This window comes from Lathamus discolor, chromosome 2 (assembly GCF_037157495.1).
Source record: "Lathamus discolor isolate bLatDis1 chromosome 2, bLatDis1.hap1, whole genome shotgun sequence".
Classification (NCBI taxonomy): Eukaryota; Metazoa; Chordata; class Aves; order Psittaciformes; family Psittacidae; genus Lathamus; species Lathamus discolor.
Window position 1 is genome coordinate 21,641,542 of NC_088885.1, and position 17,137 is coordinate 21,658,678.

Here is a 17,137-nt window from a genome sequence, read left to right on the forward strand (position 1 = left end):
AAACACACAGCCAGAAGCAAGCAAACACCTTCAACCCAAAGCATGCCTCAAGCACCCCTCATAAATGTGCACACACATACTATCCTTGTCCCTTGGATGACCGAAGCAAAACTCTGGTAAGTAAATGGCCAAAAGACTAGTAGTATTTTTTACCTCTATCTCCCAGTAACTGCTGAACAGGATATTAATTATCAAAGCTTTTTTTTATTATAGTGTTTTAAGAATATTTTCTAGTTTTATTTTTAATTTTAAAATATGTAGTTCTCCACTAATTGTTCTCCATTTTTCCTGGTGATTAAGTAGCTCAAAGTATAACAGTGGTATAATGAGACAAAAATGTCTCTCATTGGTACAGTGGATCTCGGTGATGAAACCTGACATAACAGAAAGCAGCTCACACATATGTAAAACAGAATAGCCTAGCACAGAGCTGTTCTTGTAATACCTGTCATGATATGAGAGCTGAATATTAATCATATAATGACTGCAAGCAGAAACCTGGAAGCTGGCAGCACAGTGAAGAATGTGATTTAGCAGACTGGGACCTGAGGGTGAAATCCGGCATCATTAGCATGAAAATACAGACACCTCCCTGCTCAGCAATGAAAAGTTAGTGGTAGCAAAACACCCCTCAGTTCTTGAGGAGAGCACAGAATTTTCAAGCAGTATGATCTAGTTGATGAAATGAGATTTTAGGAGGAGTCTCAACTGATTCAGTTGAGCTCAGGTCTTAAGACAGAATCACTGACTTCTACAGGGAAGAACAGGAGCATGAGTAACAGTGTGCTATGTGCACGCTGGCATCCTAAGAGAGAACCAGGTCTACTTCTAGATTGGAATATTGGATGCCATTTCCTCAATGTTCAGTTTTCAGTTTGGCATAGTTAGGATTTTTAACTCTAGGGCTGTTGTCTTCATGGACCAGCAGAATGTGATGCCGTTAGTCCTAGTGGACTGCTTGAAATCCCAAGGGTTGCCTTTCCCACTGCCCAGAAGTCCAAAGGACTGTAACTCAAACTAGGTAATACCTGAGCATGCCACAGACAGAATTCTGGGCTGAGCCTGAGGAAAAAAAACTGTAAAACTTTTCCAGTTCTTCAGAGGGACAGAATTCAAGGGGTAAAAAGAGCATCCTCATTTCTTGTCCTGATCAGCATGTCTTAGCAGATGTCACTCCAGCCAGCTCAGTGAGTAGGAACAATTTCTGCCTAGCCCTGCCTGAGAACTTCTTTCCATCCTATCTGGAGCCAGTTTGCTGGCTCTTTCTTGTGATTCCTCTGACTTTCATCCTGCTTGAGCACGCAAGTAATTTCTCCTTCTCCTTCACCTCATGCAGTCTTTGCAAAGGAATGTATAGCTGAGAACACTGTAAACTTTCTGATGTACTCCACTGCAGCTAGGGAACATGACAGAGAGAACTGTAATACCCAAGATGTTAAGTTTATCTGTAATGACCTATACATCTTTTGAGTGTGTTTTATGGGTGTTAGCGTGCACCTGTGCAGATCTGTATACAAGGGTTTGTACAGTCATGCCTTTGGTCAGTGCTGCCTACCAATTTTGTTTGTCTCTGTGCTAGTTACTCACTGAAGAACTCTGTACTAAAGAAAGACAACTCGCTTCAACTGTTCCATAGCCACCCTCACCCTAAATGATAAAAATGCAAATACCAATGATGGTAAAGGAAATCTTACTGTCTAAAATGTACAAGTGACTAGGAAACAAAAGATGCAGAAAGAGCATCCAATGCCAGTATCTGATTGTATCAGTTCCAGGTCTGATCACATCTACTTTCCCCCACACTTCTATACTTGTAAAAGATAATGTGCAGGGTCTGTGGGTGGGTGCATAACCAGGGCTTCCAAAGCAGTCTGTTTCACTGTCTTGTGCACAGTTTGTGCCTGTCCTTCAATCTTCTCAATCATTTCTTTCAGAGTACCTTTTATTTTAAAAATGGTTGTGCTTACTAGTTTGGAGAACAGCCTGCCTCGTGGCTGTGTGTCAGCAAGCTTCTCTACTTTGTCTGAGCCTTTCAGTGCATGCAGTTTCAGACCTTTGTGTGAATGAAGACATATAGTATGGTCATTTCCATACAGTCCTCAAGCTCCCATCTAATTTCTAGAGGTACATACCTCACCCAGCATCTGGAAGTCTGTGAAATTGGTCTGTAGGAAACAGTTTGCTTTCCCACAAACTTTCTACCCCATGATGATTTTTCTGTAGGTATTACAGCAAAATAATCTAGAGAAATGAATTACTGGAATTGGAAGCTCTCCAATGAAAAATTAATGTTACCGGCTTGTGGTACCTAGTGCCAAATCTGTATTCTCTTATCTGCAGGTGTAGACTAGCAATCACAACAATCGTCACTTGGTGGAGCCAGATTACTCTGCAAATGGAATATGCCTTACGAGTGGTTTAGGAAGTCAAGTTTTTAAATGACACAATGAGAAAGGAAGTTGGGAATCAGGGGACTTCAATCTTTTGAGAATGAGAATTTTTACAATTTCTATTTTAGTTACTCTGGCATAGGAGAAGCAAAAGTCTTGCCAGCTGAGCTAACAGTTATTACCTTTTGTTAGAAGCTCAGTAGAGACGCATTTGGTAACCTGTGTGCAAATGTGTAAAACGTAACCAAAAGCTGTCGTGTTCTGGTTGTGCACAATTTAAAGAATTTCAGATTGTTGATGCTAAACTGTGCAATCCCTTTACTGATTATACGGGTTTTAAAATATATCTGCCATTTTTTCCATCTCTCTCTTAAATTCCCTTAACACAAGTGGGAAAAGACCTAATGCATTTACAGTGTAAAACACAGAACATCTTAAAAGGAAAAAATGAGAAGCTGCCAAATTCTGAACACCTTCTTTGCGCTATGCTGAGATTACCACCTCATTCCTCACAGTATATTTCTTTCTTTTCCTGACCATACATACAGGACATTTTAATTAAAGAAGTATTATTAGTAAAAGCTCCTCTGGCTTCCGTTTGTGTTATATTTATTGTAATTGCTGTAACAGAACTTAGGGAACTTGAATCACTCTCTAACATCTTGATCTTCAATGATCAGGAGTCATTATTGGGAGTATATGTGCTCTCTGGCATTTTTGTATCTTCCCCTTACATGTGTTTTCTTTATTGAATTGCTCCAAACCAGTGAGATAAGGGTAGATGACAGGTCTACTTTTGAGGACACGTCCTGACTGGCATATAAACAAGTACCAGTTCTTCCCATGTACTTTTTAGACCTGTCGGATCTCACACATTGAGAACAGACTATCAGTTGGATCCAGCCTACTATTTTTTTTTTTCTAAGTATATTGAAAAGGAGAAGAGAGCTCTTTTTTGGTCAGTGACCCCACATGCCAGAAGAGGCTGGTTGGCTTAGTCTGCAGTCTGTCGATGGGTATATCTTACAGACAAGTCAGAGAATAGGAGAGAAGCCAGAGCACTGGGAGACTGCAGTTTAATGCCTGTACCCGTTTAATGCCTGTACCCACCTGGAGGGGCATCTCCTTCCATGACACACTGGATCAGATGATGATTGTGGTTTTTGTGTTGTTGAGATGTCAAAAAGCCTGGCACAGAGTCTACCTGTATGCTGTAGTATACAAAAAGGTGAGAAAGAAGAGGAACTGCTTGAGTTACCTCTTTGCAGATTTAAAGTACAAAACCATATTAAGGGCATTATTAAGTTCTACCTAAGATTTCTCAGATAGTTAATTATTTCTGCATAAATAATACTCTTTAAAGGTGGATGAGCTCATGATCATAAAAGCAAACCATCCATGATAAAGAATTTAATTTATTACTATAGGCAGCAACAAATTTTATGAAGAATTAAAAATTACAGCATTATCACTGCCAAAGAAAGCAAATAGAAGTGAAATTTGTATCTGCATATAAAGAACACGCCACATTTTACGGAAGAAGCAGAATGAAGTTAGTGATAAAAATCAACAAAGATCAAACAGAGTAAATGTGACTATAATGAAATAAAGAAGTGACTTACCCATGTACAGAAGGATAGCGTGGTCTCTCTCAGTGCTAGGAAGATGGAGTAGGGTTAGGATAAAAATAGATCATTGATTCTGCATACCTGGAATAGTTGGAAAGAGGCCCTGCGATGGCACAGGCCAGGTAGGAATTACTATTTTCAGCTAGCATGTTGATGGTTTTTCTTACACTCGTGTGGCTGGAGTTTGCATCTGTGCACTGGGTGGGAGAAACAGCCCCATGATTAGCCATGGAGACCAGGGAAGCTCATGGAGCTGCAGTTCAGGCTGGAGAGGTCTCCTCTTTGTCTTGAGCCAGTTTGGGCTCACTCACATTTTTGGGGAAGGTGTTTGTATCTTGGTGGCAATTTCACATCCAAGTGTTTTAAGGGAGCTGGTGAACTATGTTTCTGTGCTGTCCCATGGAGCTGAACACAATGGGATGTGGTGCAGGAACTCCAAACTGTGTCTGTCTGTCTTAGGTGCAGTTATGGCATAGGGTCAGTTGTGTCAGGCCATGCAGGGTATTGCGTCTGGGCTTCAGGTGCGTTCATCAAAGGGCAGGAGAGCTCAGAAGTATTTGTGTGCCCCAGGCTTCAACGTGACTTTGGAAGTCTTCTACAACTACTCCTGCCCTACTAGATGTCTTGACCAACAGGGCCAAGTGCAAAATTGTTGGCCCCAAGAAGAGGATGAAGGTGTTCCAATCAGTTCAGTGCCAGATCCTTGCCTCTAAGCTGTGCAAGAATTGAGCAGGAGCCTGTTTGAGAGGGTACTGGATCACCCTCTCAAATTAAGAGAGCAATCAGTTATCAGAGCAGGCTGCCCAGGGAAGTGGTGGAATCACCATCCCTGGGAGTGTACAAAAACTGTGTAGATGAGGCCCTCGGTGACATGGTTTAGTGCTGATCCTGGCAGTGCTGGGGTAAAGGTTGGACTTGGTGATCTTAAAGCTCTTTTTCCAGCTAGTTGATTCTATGATTCCTGCTGAGCGGCAAGGTGGGCAACTGGCCAGGGGCTGAGAGAAGAGCTCACTGCTGCCCTCCATGAACACCATCCCTCAGTGTAGCTCTGAGGGTCATCCAGAGAGGAGGCAGCAAAGACTGGGCTGTAGCAGTGGGCATTCTTCTCTATGGAGGGTCTGTCTGGTACTTGCAAGAAAGTAAATGGACATTCTCTGGCCTTTATAGCATAGCTTCATCATCCCTTTTCAAGCTAGTCATAGCTAAAAAAAACCCCAAGCAACTCATTTTTTTTTTCTCATACAAAGGCTTGTTTTCGAGTTTCTCAGCTTGTAAAGTCTTAAACACTTGTCCCAGGGCTTTTGCATAGTCATAGAGTTTTAGACTTCCCCCTGCTTTATATTTTCCCTGTGAAGTGCAATATATGCTTTTAAGCTAAAATACCTCCTCTCTTTTTTCTTACTTTTTCTTTTTCTTGAAAAAACTGTTCTCATGTCCTCTTTTCTGAACAGTTATCATCCTTACTGCCCTCAAGTCAATATTTAGCATTTTCTCATCAGTGAATCCTTTTTAAACTGAACAGTCGGGATTCCTGTGGTGTAGAAGTTTCCTGTTTTTCACTTTAAGCTCTCCAGTACTTTCTGCTACTGGTTTGGGCAAAGCTCCTCTATTTAAACTATGGTTTCCCTAGCAAAACTTGTGAAATCATGACTAGGGAGAGGAAGCAGAAGGGTAAATCTAAGTAAGCAGTCTTTAGATCCTGTTTGTCATAGATCCTGTCAAGCTCCTTGTCCTGAGTTTTGCTGTAGTTTAGATCAGCTGTTTTTTTTTTTTTTTTTTTGTTTTTTTTTTTTTTTTTTTGTTTTTTTTTTTTTTCTTTTTTCTGTGAGTTTTGCAGTTCTGGCAAGGTACTTTGGGAAAGAAGGTAGCTGAAAGAAAAGCTTCCAATTGCTCCCTCCTATAGTGGTCAATGTGAGTGCTATGCACAGGCTGGGATCCTTGGGGTTAGGAGCTTCTTTGACAGTTTTTTCTGCCATTGTGCAAAGAGACCAGATGATAAGGATTGAGAGAGGCAGTCTGGCAAGTGAGATAAGCTTCATGAGATTCTATGGTTGTATTTCCAAAACAAGTTTTTGTTTTGTTCCAGCTGAAGGTTTTTGTTTTCCCGGTTGTCATGACCATTCTAGAATAAACTGCAGTGTTAGATGTGAAGAAGAATGTCTGAGTTGCAGAATCAAGAAAGTTGCTGGAAAGAAGAATGTTGTTATAAAACATCTAATTTAATTGGAAAATCAGCTTTCTCTCTAACCCAGTTTGAAACGTAATAGAATCATAGAATGGTTTGGGTTAGAAGGGACCTTCAAAGGTCATCTAGTCCAACCCCCCTGCAATGAGCAGGGACATCTCCAACTAGATCAGGTTGCCCAAAACACACCCAGCCTGACCTCGGATGTCTCCAGGGATGGTCCATTGTGGCAGGTACACCTGCTCTGACAAAAGCCCAGACAAAGCCCTGACAAAACAGGACAATACTTTTTGAATAGTTTTTAGGCCTGAACCAACCCCATCATCATCAGTCAGGTCATCTCTTTAAACTAGACAAACCCTAAGCTGTCACTTATCTCTCTGTTTACTTATTGCAGGCTATAGTTTAAATCTTAGTTATTTTGCACTTAAAAAATTCTGATGCTCCTCCAATGTGGAAAGCAGAAGGATACATTTCTGTATTAAATAAGGCATTTTACACACAGATACACACAGAGGAGGGAAATGGGGATCTTCTTTAAAGAAAAGGAATTATTAAATCCGTTTCAAGCCTTGGGTCTTCTTACTAGTCATCAGTTACTTTGCATTATACAAAAATTATTCCTGGCACCCTGCTTCCTGAAGTGGCAGAGGAAAAAAATGGGAAAAGTCAGTACAAACCACTCAGTACCCATTTCAGGGACATGATGAAAGCTCAGAAGGAAGGCAAGAAGCAAATTTCTTAATACAATGATATCACATCAACTTCTAATATTAGGACTGAGCAAATTAGAGCTCAGAATATGCTCTTGGGTTCAGTGCTAGACTACTTGAAATCTGATCCAAGAATAACACAGTCCTGAGCTATCCTACAGCTTGCAGCAGCAGAGAGAAGCAGTTTTCATAGCTGATCCTTAACTCATGCAATAGAAAAAGTCTTCCTCTCACAAAGAATATAAAGTTTTGCAGCACTTTTAGAGTGATGGCAGTTTCCATTCAATGAAAAGTACTGGCATGCACCCAAAATAGCCTTCCTTCTTATCAGACCTTGGCACCTCACCTCCGATCCAAAGGCAGGAGCTGCTACCACATGCTGAAAAGTGCCAAGGAGTCAGTGTGTGCATGCGTGTGACATGTAGGAGTGAAGGCTGAATGAAGGTCAGTGCAAAGTGTTCCCTCTTACTGATCAACCTCTGCTTAAAATACACATTGAGCAAGAGGAGAGTTTCATCTGCAGCAGACACAAAACGTCAACAGCTGAGATGGTCTCACTTGACTGCAGAAGTCAAACATCTTGGCTCTGAGGAAGCCAAACATCCTTTAAGTGTCCGCTGAAGCCCAGAAAAAAGGGAAAGAAAATCTTATTTACTTCCTTTGATAAATCTTATTTACTTTTTTGATGAAAATCAAAATAGTACAGGCATCAGCCTCCTGGAGCTGCAGAGAGAGAAAACTGCAGCATCGCAGCTCATGAAAGTGGTTCTGAAGCCTGGCTTATTTGTCCAGCCTCTTGTCCTGTCTTAGACACCCATCTTGTCTTGACATCTCCTGGTTAAAATCCTTATTAACCTGCTTTCCCACCAAAAATAGGAAAAATTGGGAAGGCTGTTAGCTTTGTTCTGAAGCTGAAAACACTGTCATCATCTCCAGATCAGGAAAACACGTGTGGGAAAAATAGCATGTAGGTGTGTTCAACTGTATGAAGCCAAGGCTTGAGGCAAATCAGATTAGCAAGGCTAGAAATGTGAACAGTTATTTCTGCCCAGAAGAAGGGAAGGAACTCCTGGCCACACAAGAGTGTATTGAGTTAGATGTTCCCAAGCCGCTCACGGACTCAGTCCTCTGGGATGCTCATGGTTTTGCATCTTGTAGGCTCTTCGCTGCTCATATTCACTCATTCTGACTCACTTCACCAAGATGCGCTCTTCTTAAATTGTGGATTATGTTTCTGTGTCATAGTTGCCAAACACATTCTTGTGCCTCTTATCAAAGCAACTGACAGTACCTGCGATCTCTCCTACATTTCACAGGAAGCAAGAAACATCATCAAGACCACAGCCTGGCTCTCACATTTTGGCATTAACTACAGCTCTAACTTCAGGTGGCACAAGAATCAGCCTTTGAAACGCATCAATTATGTCCAGCGTTTTCTTTAAATCTGACTAGACACAAACTCAGCATACTTCACTTTTCATCAAGTAAGGGTCCCAGTTTGAAGGATGCTAACCTGAAGCTCAGTACTGTGAAAGCAGGAGATGATAATTGGCACTTCAGACTCTCTCTGTATCTTCCCTACAGTTATGACAACACTGCTCCTCAGAGTGTGCTGGCTAAGCAGGCCGTGGTGCAACACATGGTCAGAGCCACATGCTTCCACTAAGCTGCAAAGCCCATTAGCTGCAGTTACTGCAGCTACTCTCTTACACCTTAGTAAACACCGATCCAAGGTGCAAGGCTAGCCTATGTTACCCTTTGCCTGTTCCTAAGAAGACTAATTCTGGAGAGAGAGAGAATAATAACCTAAAGCCAGGCATGTTTTCTTTGTAAGCAAACAAATCTAGGATTGTCTGGACCATGAGAAGTCCCTGTGCTCATTGAATTGTTAACCCCTGGGCACACATTTTGTTCTGCTCTTTCTGTTCTTCTAATAGTGGTTTTTCCCCTCTTCCTTACCTCCCTTCCTGCCTTCCCTCCCTCTTTCTTTCTTTCCTTCCCTCTCTCTCTCTCCGCTTTCTTTCCTTTCTTTTTTAGTGCTTTAGCCACTTGCCAGGAATTGCCTTATCCTCAGACATTGCTGTATTTGTGAGGCTTCTTTCAGGTCTTTGACTTTCAAACTTTTTATTTTCCTGCTCCTTACAGTGAAGAAGATGTCTTTGAGATTTCACTTTGGATGTATTTTCAGCCCTAGCCAACTCCTACTGCAGCATTATATACACATTCAGCTATGCCCAAGCTTTCATTTCCATTTTAAACATTACATCAGGCAGTGAAGCTTTCTGCCTCTATAGCTGTTCCAGCAAGGACTTCTTCCCCTTTTTGCTCCTATCTCTGAGCAGGGAGATATCAAAGACCTTGCAGCTACCTATAACACATACTTTTCCCTTTTAAATACTGCTTTTGTTTGCATTTTGCAAAACTGCTTTTGAACTTGCAACACTTCACTTCAGAGAGACACTGCTTAAAGCTACTCCCATACCCATTCAGACACCATCCTGCAAATTCAAATTCCAATGGCATTTATGAAATGATTCACTCCTGGATTTGCTTTTGATTTGCTGATGCCCTTTTCTACTTTTTTCACACTGTATTTTCCAAACACAGTCCGCTATAGACTGTACTATTTTCCCTGAAAAAGGCCGCCCCAGTTCTGCACAACAGGGTGCTGAACTTGTGCCACTTTTCCAAGTTTGTGGTTTTCCAAGGCACCACAAGGTCAGGATGACCTAGAAGTCTTCTTTTTCTGCCTTTGGGTGCTCTAACTCAGGAATCCTGCAAGTTCTTCAGTATTCCTGGATCTCAGAAGTGTCAAAGCTCTCATAATTTATCCAAAGGGGCTTCCTCTTTTGTTTTAATCCCTCTTGGAATCTGCTTCTTCACCCTGGCAAAAGGGTTTTCTGGCACATCTTTTTTTGTGCCTACCAAGGCACTGGAGGCAGTAACTGCAGGGTCAGTGCTTTCCCCCCGACACATGAATAAGAGGAGAGAAAGACACTCTCTGATCCAATTTCGAAGAGTCTTCTCTACCTGGTAAAGGAGTAGTGCAATAGAGCCGAGAGACTTTTGTACCTATCCTTTTCTTATTTCAAAGATGGCATATCTGCAGTCACTCAGTACGAACATGGTTCACTTTGAAACCAATGGTGCTACTGGGAATACCACACAGCTCGTGACCATAAGACACACGGCTCTTCAATGTTAGACTGTTTACACTGAGAAAACCCTTTAGAGGTGGCTCAGTTTCTGAGGGGAGTAAATAAACCCTCACCCACTATCACTAAGAGGAAGGACAAACTACAGCTGTGTGTTCAACAGGCTCAGGATGCATGAGGCAGCTCACAACAGAGAGAGAACATATGCAGTGTCACTACAGTTGCTCTGGGAGAGAACCGAACATCTTTTATGTCCTTCTCTGCGGTGATAAGTACGTGCTGAAGCAAATAAATGTGGGTGCCAGAACACTGCTTCTCTCCACAGATCTCATGGTACTTTTGTAAAACAGAGACTTTACCACTACAAGCAAAGGCTGAAAAGGCCACAGCTCATGCACTGGGGGCTGTGGGAGCACAATTATTTATGCCCATCAAGTAAATTGTTACGCAGCAAATCGATTCCTTGCTCCAGAGCTGGTCCTGGAGGGCCTGAGCAGCCACAGCCCTGTCACTCAGTGCAGACCCAGCAGAGGCTCTGGCAAGACTTCCTCACTCAGGTGCCTGAAATGAAGTGCTTGAAGGCACCTCACTGAGAGCAGAGCATGGATTTAATTTCTCCTCCGATGGAGCTGCTGCTTTGAAGGCAGGCCCTATTCCCATGGGCACCAGTGGGAGCAAACCCTGGAGGTGCTTGCACAGTGCTCCCCAGGGGCACCAAGCCTGGCATGGGGAAGGCTCCCACTGATGCCTGGCAGAGGGAAGTCAGGGAGCTCGGCATCCATCTGAAGGCTCCCAGCACCTCACGTGGAAGAGGAGCAGGAGCAAGAGCTGGCAGTCAGCCCATAAGTGCCTGTGGAAATCACTGTGAGGCAACAGCCTTAAACAGGTTTCCCATCTGCGGCAGGCCAAGAAGTGATTTTGGATCCAGACTCTAGGTCTTGCTTTTCTTCCTGAGGGGAATGAACGAATTGGAGAAGAAATGAAAACTGCAAAGGAATATGAGAACAGAGATAACATCTGAACGAGCAGAGCTTCTCCAACAGGTATGATACTGAGGCATGTAAAGTGTGAAGAGACGGGAAGCCTATTGCTCCTGTCATACCATGCCCCTCTAGATTGTGAAGGGAGAAGGTAAGAAAGGGCGTTCCCTCAAAAAATGTAAATGAGGCATAAATCAAGAGTCAATTCAATGGGGTGAATTAATTCTGGCTAATGTGTTCAGCGAGGAAGTGAAAACCTTTGGTTGGGTGCCCAAGGGAGGGGAGGAGAGGAGGTAAGATACAATGTGGACGATGAAAGGGATGCAGAAGGCCAGAAATGTGAATAACTTATAGTTGAGACAACATTGTGCCCTGGATCCTACTTTTCCCATTCCAGCAGCTTGAAGTGCGCGACAGAGCTGACAAAACAGCCTGCAACAAAGAGACAGAGACACCAGGAGGACTTCTCAGTTATAAGCTTTTTCTTTTTTTAGAATTCAAGCTTACACAGTTATCTATGCCCACTATATTCATAATTACATTTTAATATCTGCATACAAAAGCTATGTAAAAATTATTTTCTTCCCCCAAATATACAAATTTTCTCTTTAGATAGTTTAAAACATTTGTGATCACAGATTTTGTTTTAATATATTTTAGGCTGAAAAAATATTACCAATCTAGCATAACTCTTAACACTGTTTGCAAAAAAAAAATACATCATCCAAGGTACTTTGTTTTTTACTGTGTGGTGTAATGTTTGCCTTACCCTCAGGGCATGAAACTGATATTAAAAAAGTAAGCCAAGTAAGCAAACCCCACAAACCTCATAGACAAAGTAAGACATCGTCCCAGCCAGCTTCATAACAACAAATAAACAACCCAAACCACCCTTCTCTTCCAAAAAATTACAAATGACTAATTTGACGTATTTATCAGCAAACTCAAACTGAAGAGTGTGAAGGAAGTAGAAAAAGAGAAAAAGAAATTACAGTATGTCAGCTAGTTCATGCCCTGATACTATCTTTACCAACATTAAATGTGTAATTAAATAAAGTGTCTTTTAATGTTTTACATTGTGCTCAGTAATTTACATAAATTTAATCTACACCCGGGTGCTGATGCAGATTTACATTTGATTGTCTTGTGCATAAACAAGATTAGCTTTTAAAGAAGGTAAACTGTGCAATGGACAGTCACAAACACCTTATTACCTGCACAATATTGCTTTTTGAAGGCGACATCAGTCAATGTGGATACACACGAATAATGCATACTCTTTGCATTTGCTAACATCTATGCTAGAACTTTGTGATAAGGCCAAACCTTTTTTTTTTTTTTTTTTCTTTTTTTGTTTTTAATTTTAAAGCAAAAATATACCATAGTAAAAAAAACCACCTCACCGTGCTCACATCGTTTTGAGTCTTTTAAATGGAAAATAAATCTCTGTCACACTAGAATAAAATTCTCTCTATAAAATTTAAATACAGATCACTTCATCGCTGTATCAAAAGGAAACGTCTGGCAATCATTTCCAGATGATCACAATAACAAGACACATCAAGAGGTCCTGTTGCCTCTTCCTTTGTGAAAAGATAAATGTTGAACACTTTCAATTACTCTCACAGTGAGAGGAGTATGTTCCTTGGTTGTGGAGTTTAATTCCACCAATGAAAAAGGTTTAGCCTTAGGAATGCTGGCTACATCTCAAAACCATAAGACTGATTTGTATAATTTATGATTCATGCAGCAAGAAGTCAATATGACACATACAGGTTAGAGTTCCATAGCATAAAAATACATCACTAGCAATGACATGCTCCGCTTGTTATCAACAGCCCTGCCCTGGCAGATTGCTGATATAAATGTCTTTCTGGACAGTTTTTTCCTCTTTTCTGATGCCTGCCTCTGAAGAAGCAGGCAGTCTGGTCAAGAAGTATTTTGGACCTTGGAGGTCTATCTCTAAGGTCTGTATTTTGGCAGAATGTAAACAAAAATCATTATCACACACTATTTATGTCATTATCACACACTATTTATGTCATTATAAATATCATAACTGAAATCACACATGAAATGAGTATCTAAATGCATGAGTTACTCAGGGCAAAACCATGAACAGTAACAATCAGGTTTGACAGGAAGAATCTCCTATGTGAGACCAACACACAGACCACAGCTCAAACATGAGAGTTATGTGGCACCATCAGAAATGAGACTCAGGACTGCACTGGAAAGTGTATGTTTGTTATTTTACTCAGAAGGCCAGCTACTACAAAGCGTGCTGACTGCAGTACTGATGTCTGCCACTCAGATGGTTAAAAACAAGTATGTCTTTGCAGAACTACGGTCAGTATCCACTGGTAAGAATCTTCAAGAACATCCTCATGTGATCTAGTTTTGCTCTCATCATCACATAAATCAGGAGTCATACTGAAGGAGTAAATGAAGTTACACAAAATAAGACTGGTAGGAGATCAGAGGCCATGAGATGTCAGTACATCAAATCTGTCAAACTAAGAGCTAACACTAAGACTAAGCTTGGTCTTAGTTTCCAATTGACTACTACTAATCCTGCCCTGTTAATCAGTGCCAGACTCCAGCTAGAAAAGTACGTTGACATATGTCCTTTCTGCTTAGAGCCCTGCCAAACCTGTCAAAGTTGGTTGCCTGATTTTCAGTACTTTAGTCCATCTGCAACCACCTAAGGAGGTTATTTTCTGAATCCTGATTAAGCACAACTCCAAACTGCATCAGCACCTTGGGAAGTCAGGCCATTAACTTAGGCAGCTTACATGTCTGAATTCAGATATTCATTTATGCAAGCTGTTCTATAACTTTATAACTTGCCATGGTAGAGCTTTGGGGACAAGTTTCTGTACAAGCAATGACTTTTCCCAGCAGTCAGTGTGTAAAGTGTTAATTCTCAGCACTGTCTCAAGCTGCAGTTCTGTCCAGGGTGCTTCAAGTTGTTCCTCCTCTTGCTGTTTCCCCAAGCCAATCCAGTAACTCTTCACATTTTTTTCCTAACCTCTGATCTTTATTTATGTTTTGAATAATGCAGTCCTGACAATCCTGAGTGTTCAAAAGCCAGGCATGAGGGCCGCAACAGTTATGAGCTAAGTCGCTTTTGGGTAGTGACTTCCCACCTAAATATTTAACATTTAGGCTACTGATTTTCTTTATAGCCCAAAGGGTAAGAATTGTTGACCTTAATGACAGAAAGAACCTCTCAAGCAGCTGCAGAACTCCAGGAACTGAAGCTCTGAAAAACATATGAAATATTGTGGATCTTGTAGTGAGATCATTGCAAGCACTACTAGGAGAAACATGGTGTTTCTTCTCCTGGGTCTCATACACTCGTTCAAGATCACATTTAGCGAACAGGTGAGATACTTGCACTGGCTTCATGAGGAACTCCATGCTCAGGTCTGTGGCAGAATAGAACTCCAGAGGACATGCACAATTCTCTTTTCTTTGCAAGCCACTGTGGGTATAGATACAAGTAATGGGTCTGTTGAGTTTTTGCTTTCCCTATGGGCTATCAGTTCCCTATCAAACCACCTTCAAATCAGATATCTTGCAGTCTTTACTGACTATGCTTTTATGACAGATGCTGTTCCTCTGAGGTTCTGCATGAGTACATGCAAGTTCATCACATTGTCTGGTCTCATGTTCCAAAAGGCTGGAAAGTTTCTAACTTCTTGCCCCCAACAAATAGTTCTCTACAAGGAACTTAGATAGAGACCGATGCTGTTAATACATATGCTTCGAGATGGAGTAAACACAGCCTGCAACAGAGGTTCTTCAACTTCAGCAAACATTTAAGAACAAATTTCCAATGGTCTGTCTTCCTTGCTACCTGCAAAAAACCCTAAACACCCCACTGTGATTTATGTTCTCACAAAATTAAGGGTACAACCCCCTAAGTGATAACATCAGTGTTTACACCTTATCACAGGTGCATATGGTACCAAAGAACAGGGAGAACAAGATTCTACATCCCTGAAACCACAGCTAATAGCACTGCAAATGCATTATCAATGATGCAGACAAAGAGGGGTGGGAAGAATTCAGCCCCTGACACACACATATTGTGTTCCACCACCAAGGTTTCCTGAGTATCATGTTTTCATGAGGGGATAAACACATAACATATGGGCTTAGTATGGGCCATGAGCTTTGAAAGTCAATACATCCACCCTAACAATGCCCACTGACTTGCCAGGCAAATGTATCAATAAATAGTAGAGAAAAAAACTGGTACAAATGCATGCACAACATGAAAGAACATGGGATATGAAGAAGTGCAGAATAGGTGAACTGAATCTCTGGTTCCCAGGAAGAACAGAAGGATGCTTTTGATGTATCATACAAATTCAGAGAATGGTTTAATATCAAGTTTATAAAACCTAGGGACAACATCCCTGAATGGAGATGTATGACAGAGAGGAACCTCTACCTATCATGCCCTCATCATCATTCTCCAAACATTCCAGGACTGAGTACTGGCTTGCAGATTTTGACAGCAGAACATCCCGTCATTGCTCAGTTTGGTTCCTGTTAGTGCAGTTAGTGGAAATAAATTAAAAGATTCAAAGAGAGAACCTAGCCAAACAAAAGTCATACAGACACCAAGGAGGGAGAACCAGGCTGACCAACACACACAGAGGAGAGAGTAGGAGAGAGAGAAAAAGCAATGGAAATATGTTTAAGACATCTGCTGATGATTTGTAATTATATATATATAAAATTATATATATACATGCATATAAACTTTATATATATATATATAAAACAAAAGACTACTGCCAAGCAACACTATTTGTATTACTGGAATAAAGCTGTACAGTCTTGAGTGTCATCAATGACACAGTTGGTTTTTGTCCCATCTGAAGGTCACTCCATATACTTTATTCTCCTTGTCCTCATTCTGTGAGCATTCATATCCCTGAATAACTCCAAGGAAAGCCTGCTATCCTGACAGACAGCTTTATCCCTCAGAGTGACATTTTTTCCACACACCTCACAAAAAGCCTCCACTCTCAGGAAAAGCACCTCAGAGGATCATATTCCCCTCCTTACTCCAACAGATCTTCTAGTGAAGTTACCTGGAGTTCAAATATAGCAAGAACTGAAGGATCTTAATTTCTTATACACATGGAAAAAAATGAGCCAGTCCCTTCTGTGTTATTTTAAGTACTTGATTTATGAGGCACTGTTAAACTGTACCTGCTGGAACAATCCTAAGGTAATAATGTGATTATGATGATGTTGGAGATCTTAGACCATAATGGTGATTGTTACAAGAGGAAAACCCATGAAGACTAGAAATTGTCATCTCAGGTCACTCGTGCCCTGCAAAATGAGGTGATACTAGACAGAATCATCAGGGTCAAATTAGCAATAGTTGTTTTACCTTGGAAGCCAATTTATTTTCTGCCACTTCAATTTCTCTCCCATAGTTTCCAAGCAATGATATGTGTGAGCTGGTGACCACGCTAGTGCTGGTGAATGAGATTGGTTTGTTTGTATTTTCACTGTTAAGCTGTCAAAGCATTCACATCAAAGGACCAAAGAACAAATTGCAATAGTTAAAAGTCACAAGTACTCGCGTTAAAGGGATGTTTTCATCCATGTGTATACAACCGCCCCCCAGTAACCCCAGAAGAAAAACTGAACAAAAACCCAACCCCGCCTCAAGAAACAGAAGAGATGAAAGAAGAACAAACAGAGGTGAGAAGAGCTGGACAACGGGATGAAATGACAGCCAGTAGTGTGATGGGGGTGTGGAGAACTGCTCCAGTCTCTCTAATCCTCAAACACTTCCAGGAACAATGGAGGGAAGAGTTCTGTGGGGCACTCCACCTTCATGTGCAGGAAGCGGCTGGCATGGCAGGCTCCGATCATTCGCAGGTCTGTTACTTTCATCAGCAGTTTTGGCCAAAAGTGTGCAACATGGTGTTTTCTGTAATTAATGTAGTGTTCAAATGCCAGGAGGAAACCCTCTTGACACTTCTCAATCCTCTCGACACAAACAAGGCCTGGGCGATCTGTAGAGACAAAGAAGCAGAGTTACTGTTATT

General features: G+C 41.4%; 1 protein-coding gene across 33 annotated transcripts in view; it reads right to left on the reverse strand.

Annotated features, from left to right (window-relative positions):
- Positions 1 to 11,515: 11,515 nt before the first annotated feature.
- THRB (thyroid hormone receptor beta) overlaps positions 11,516 to 17,137 on the reverse strand; it is a 173,229-nt gene continuing 167,607 nt past the window's right edge. For all 33 annotated transcript variants that reach the window (XM_065666108.1, XM_065666104.1, XM_065666093.1 and 30 more), the window contains one exon: positions 11,516 to 17,104. In XM_065666108.1, coding sequence (XP_065522180.1) covers positions 16,863 to 17,104 — 242 coding nt within the window. In that variant the 3' untranslated portion in view covers positions 11,516 to 16,862. The remainder of the gene's footprint in view (positions 17,105 to 17,137) is intronic.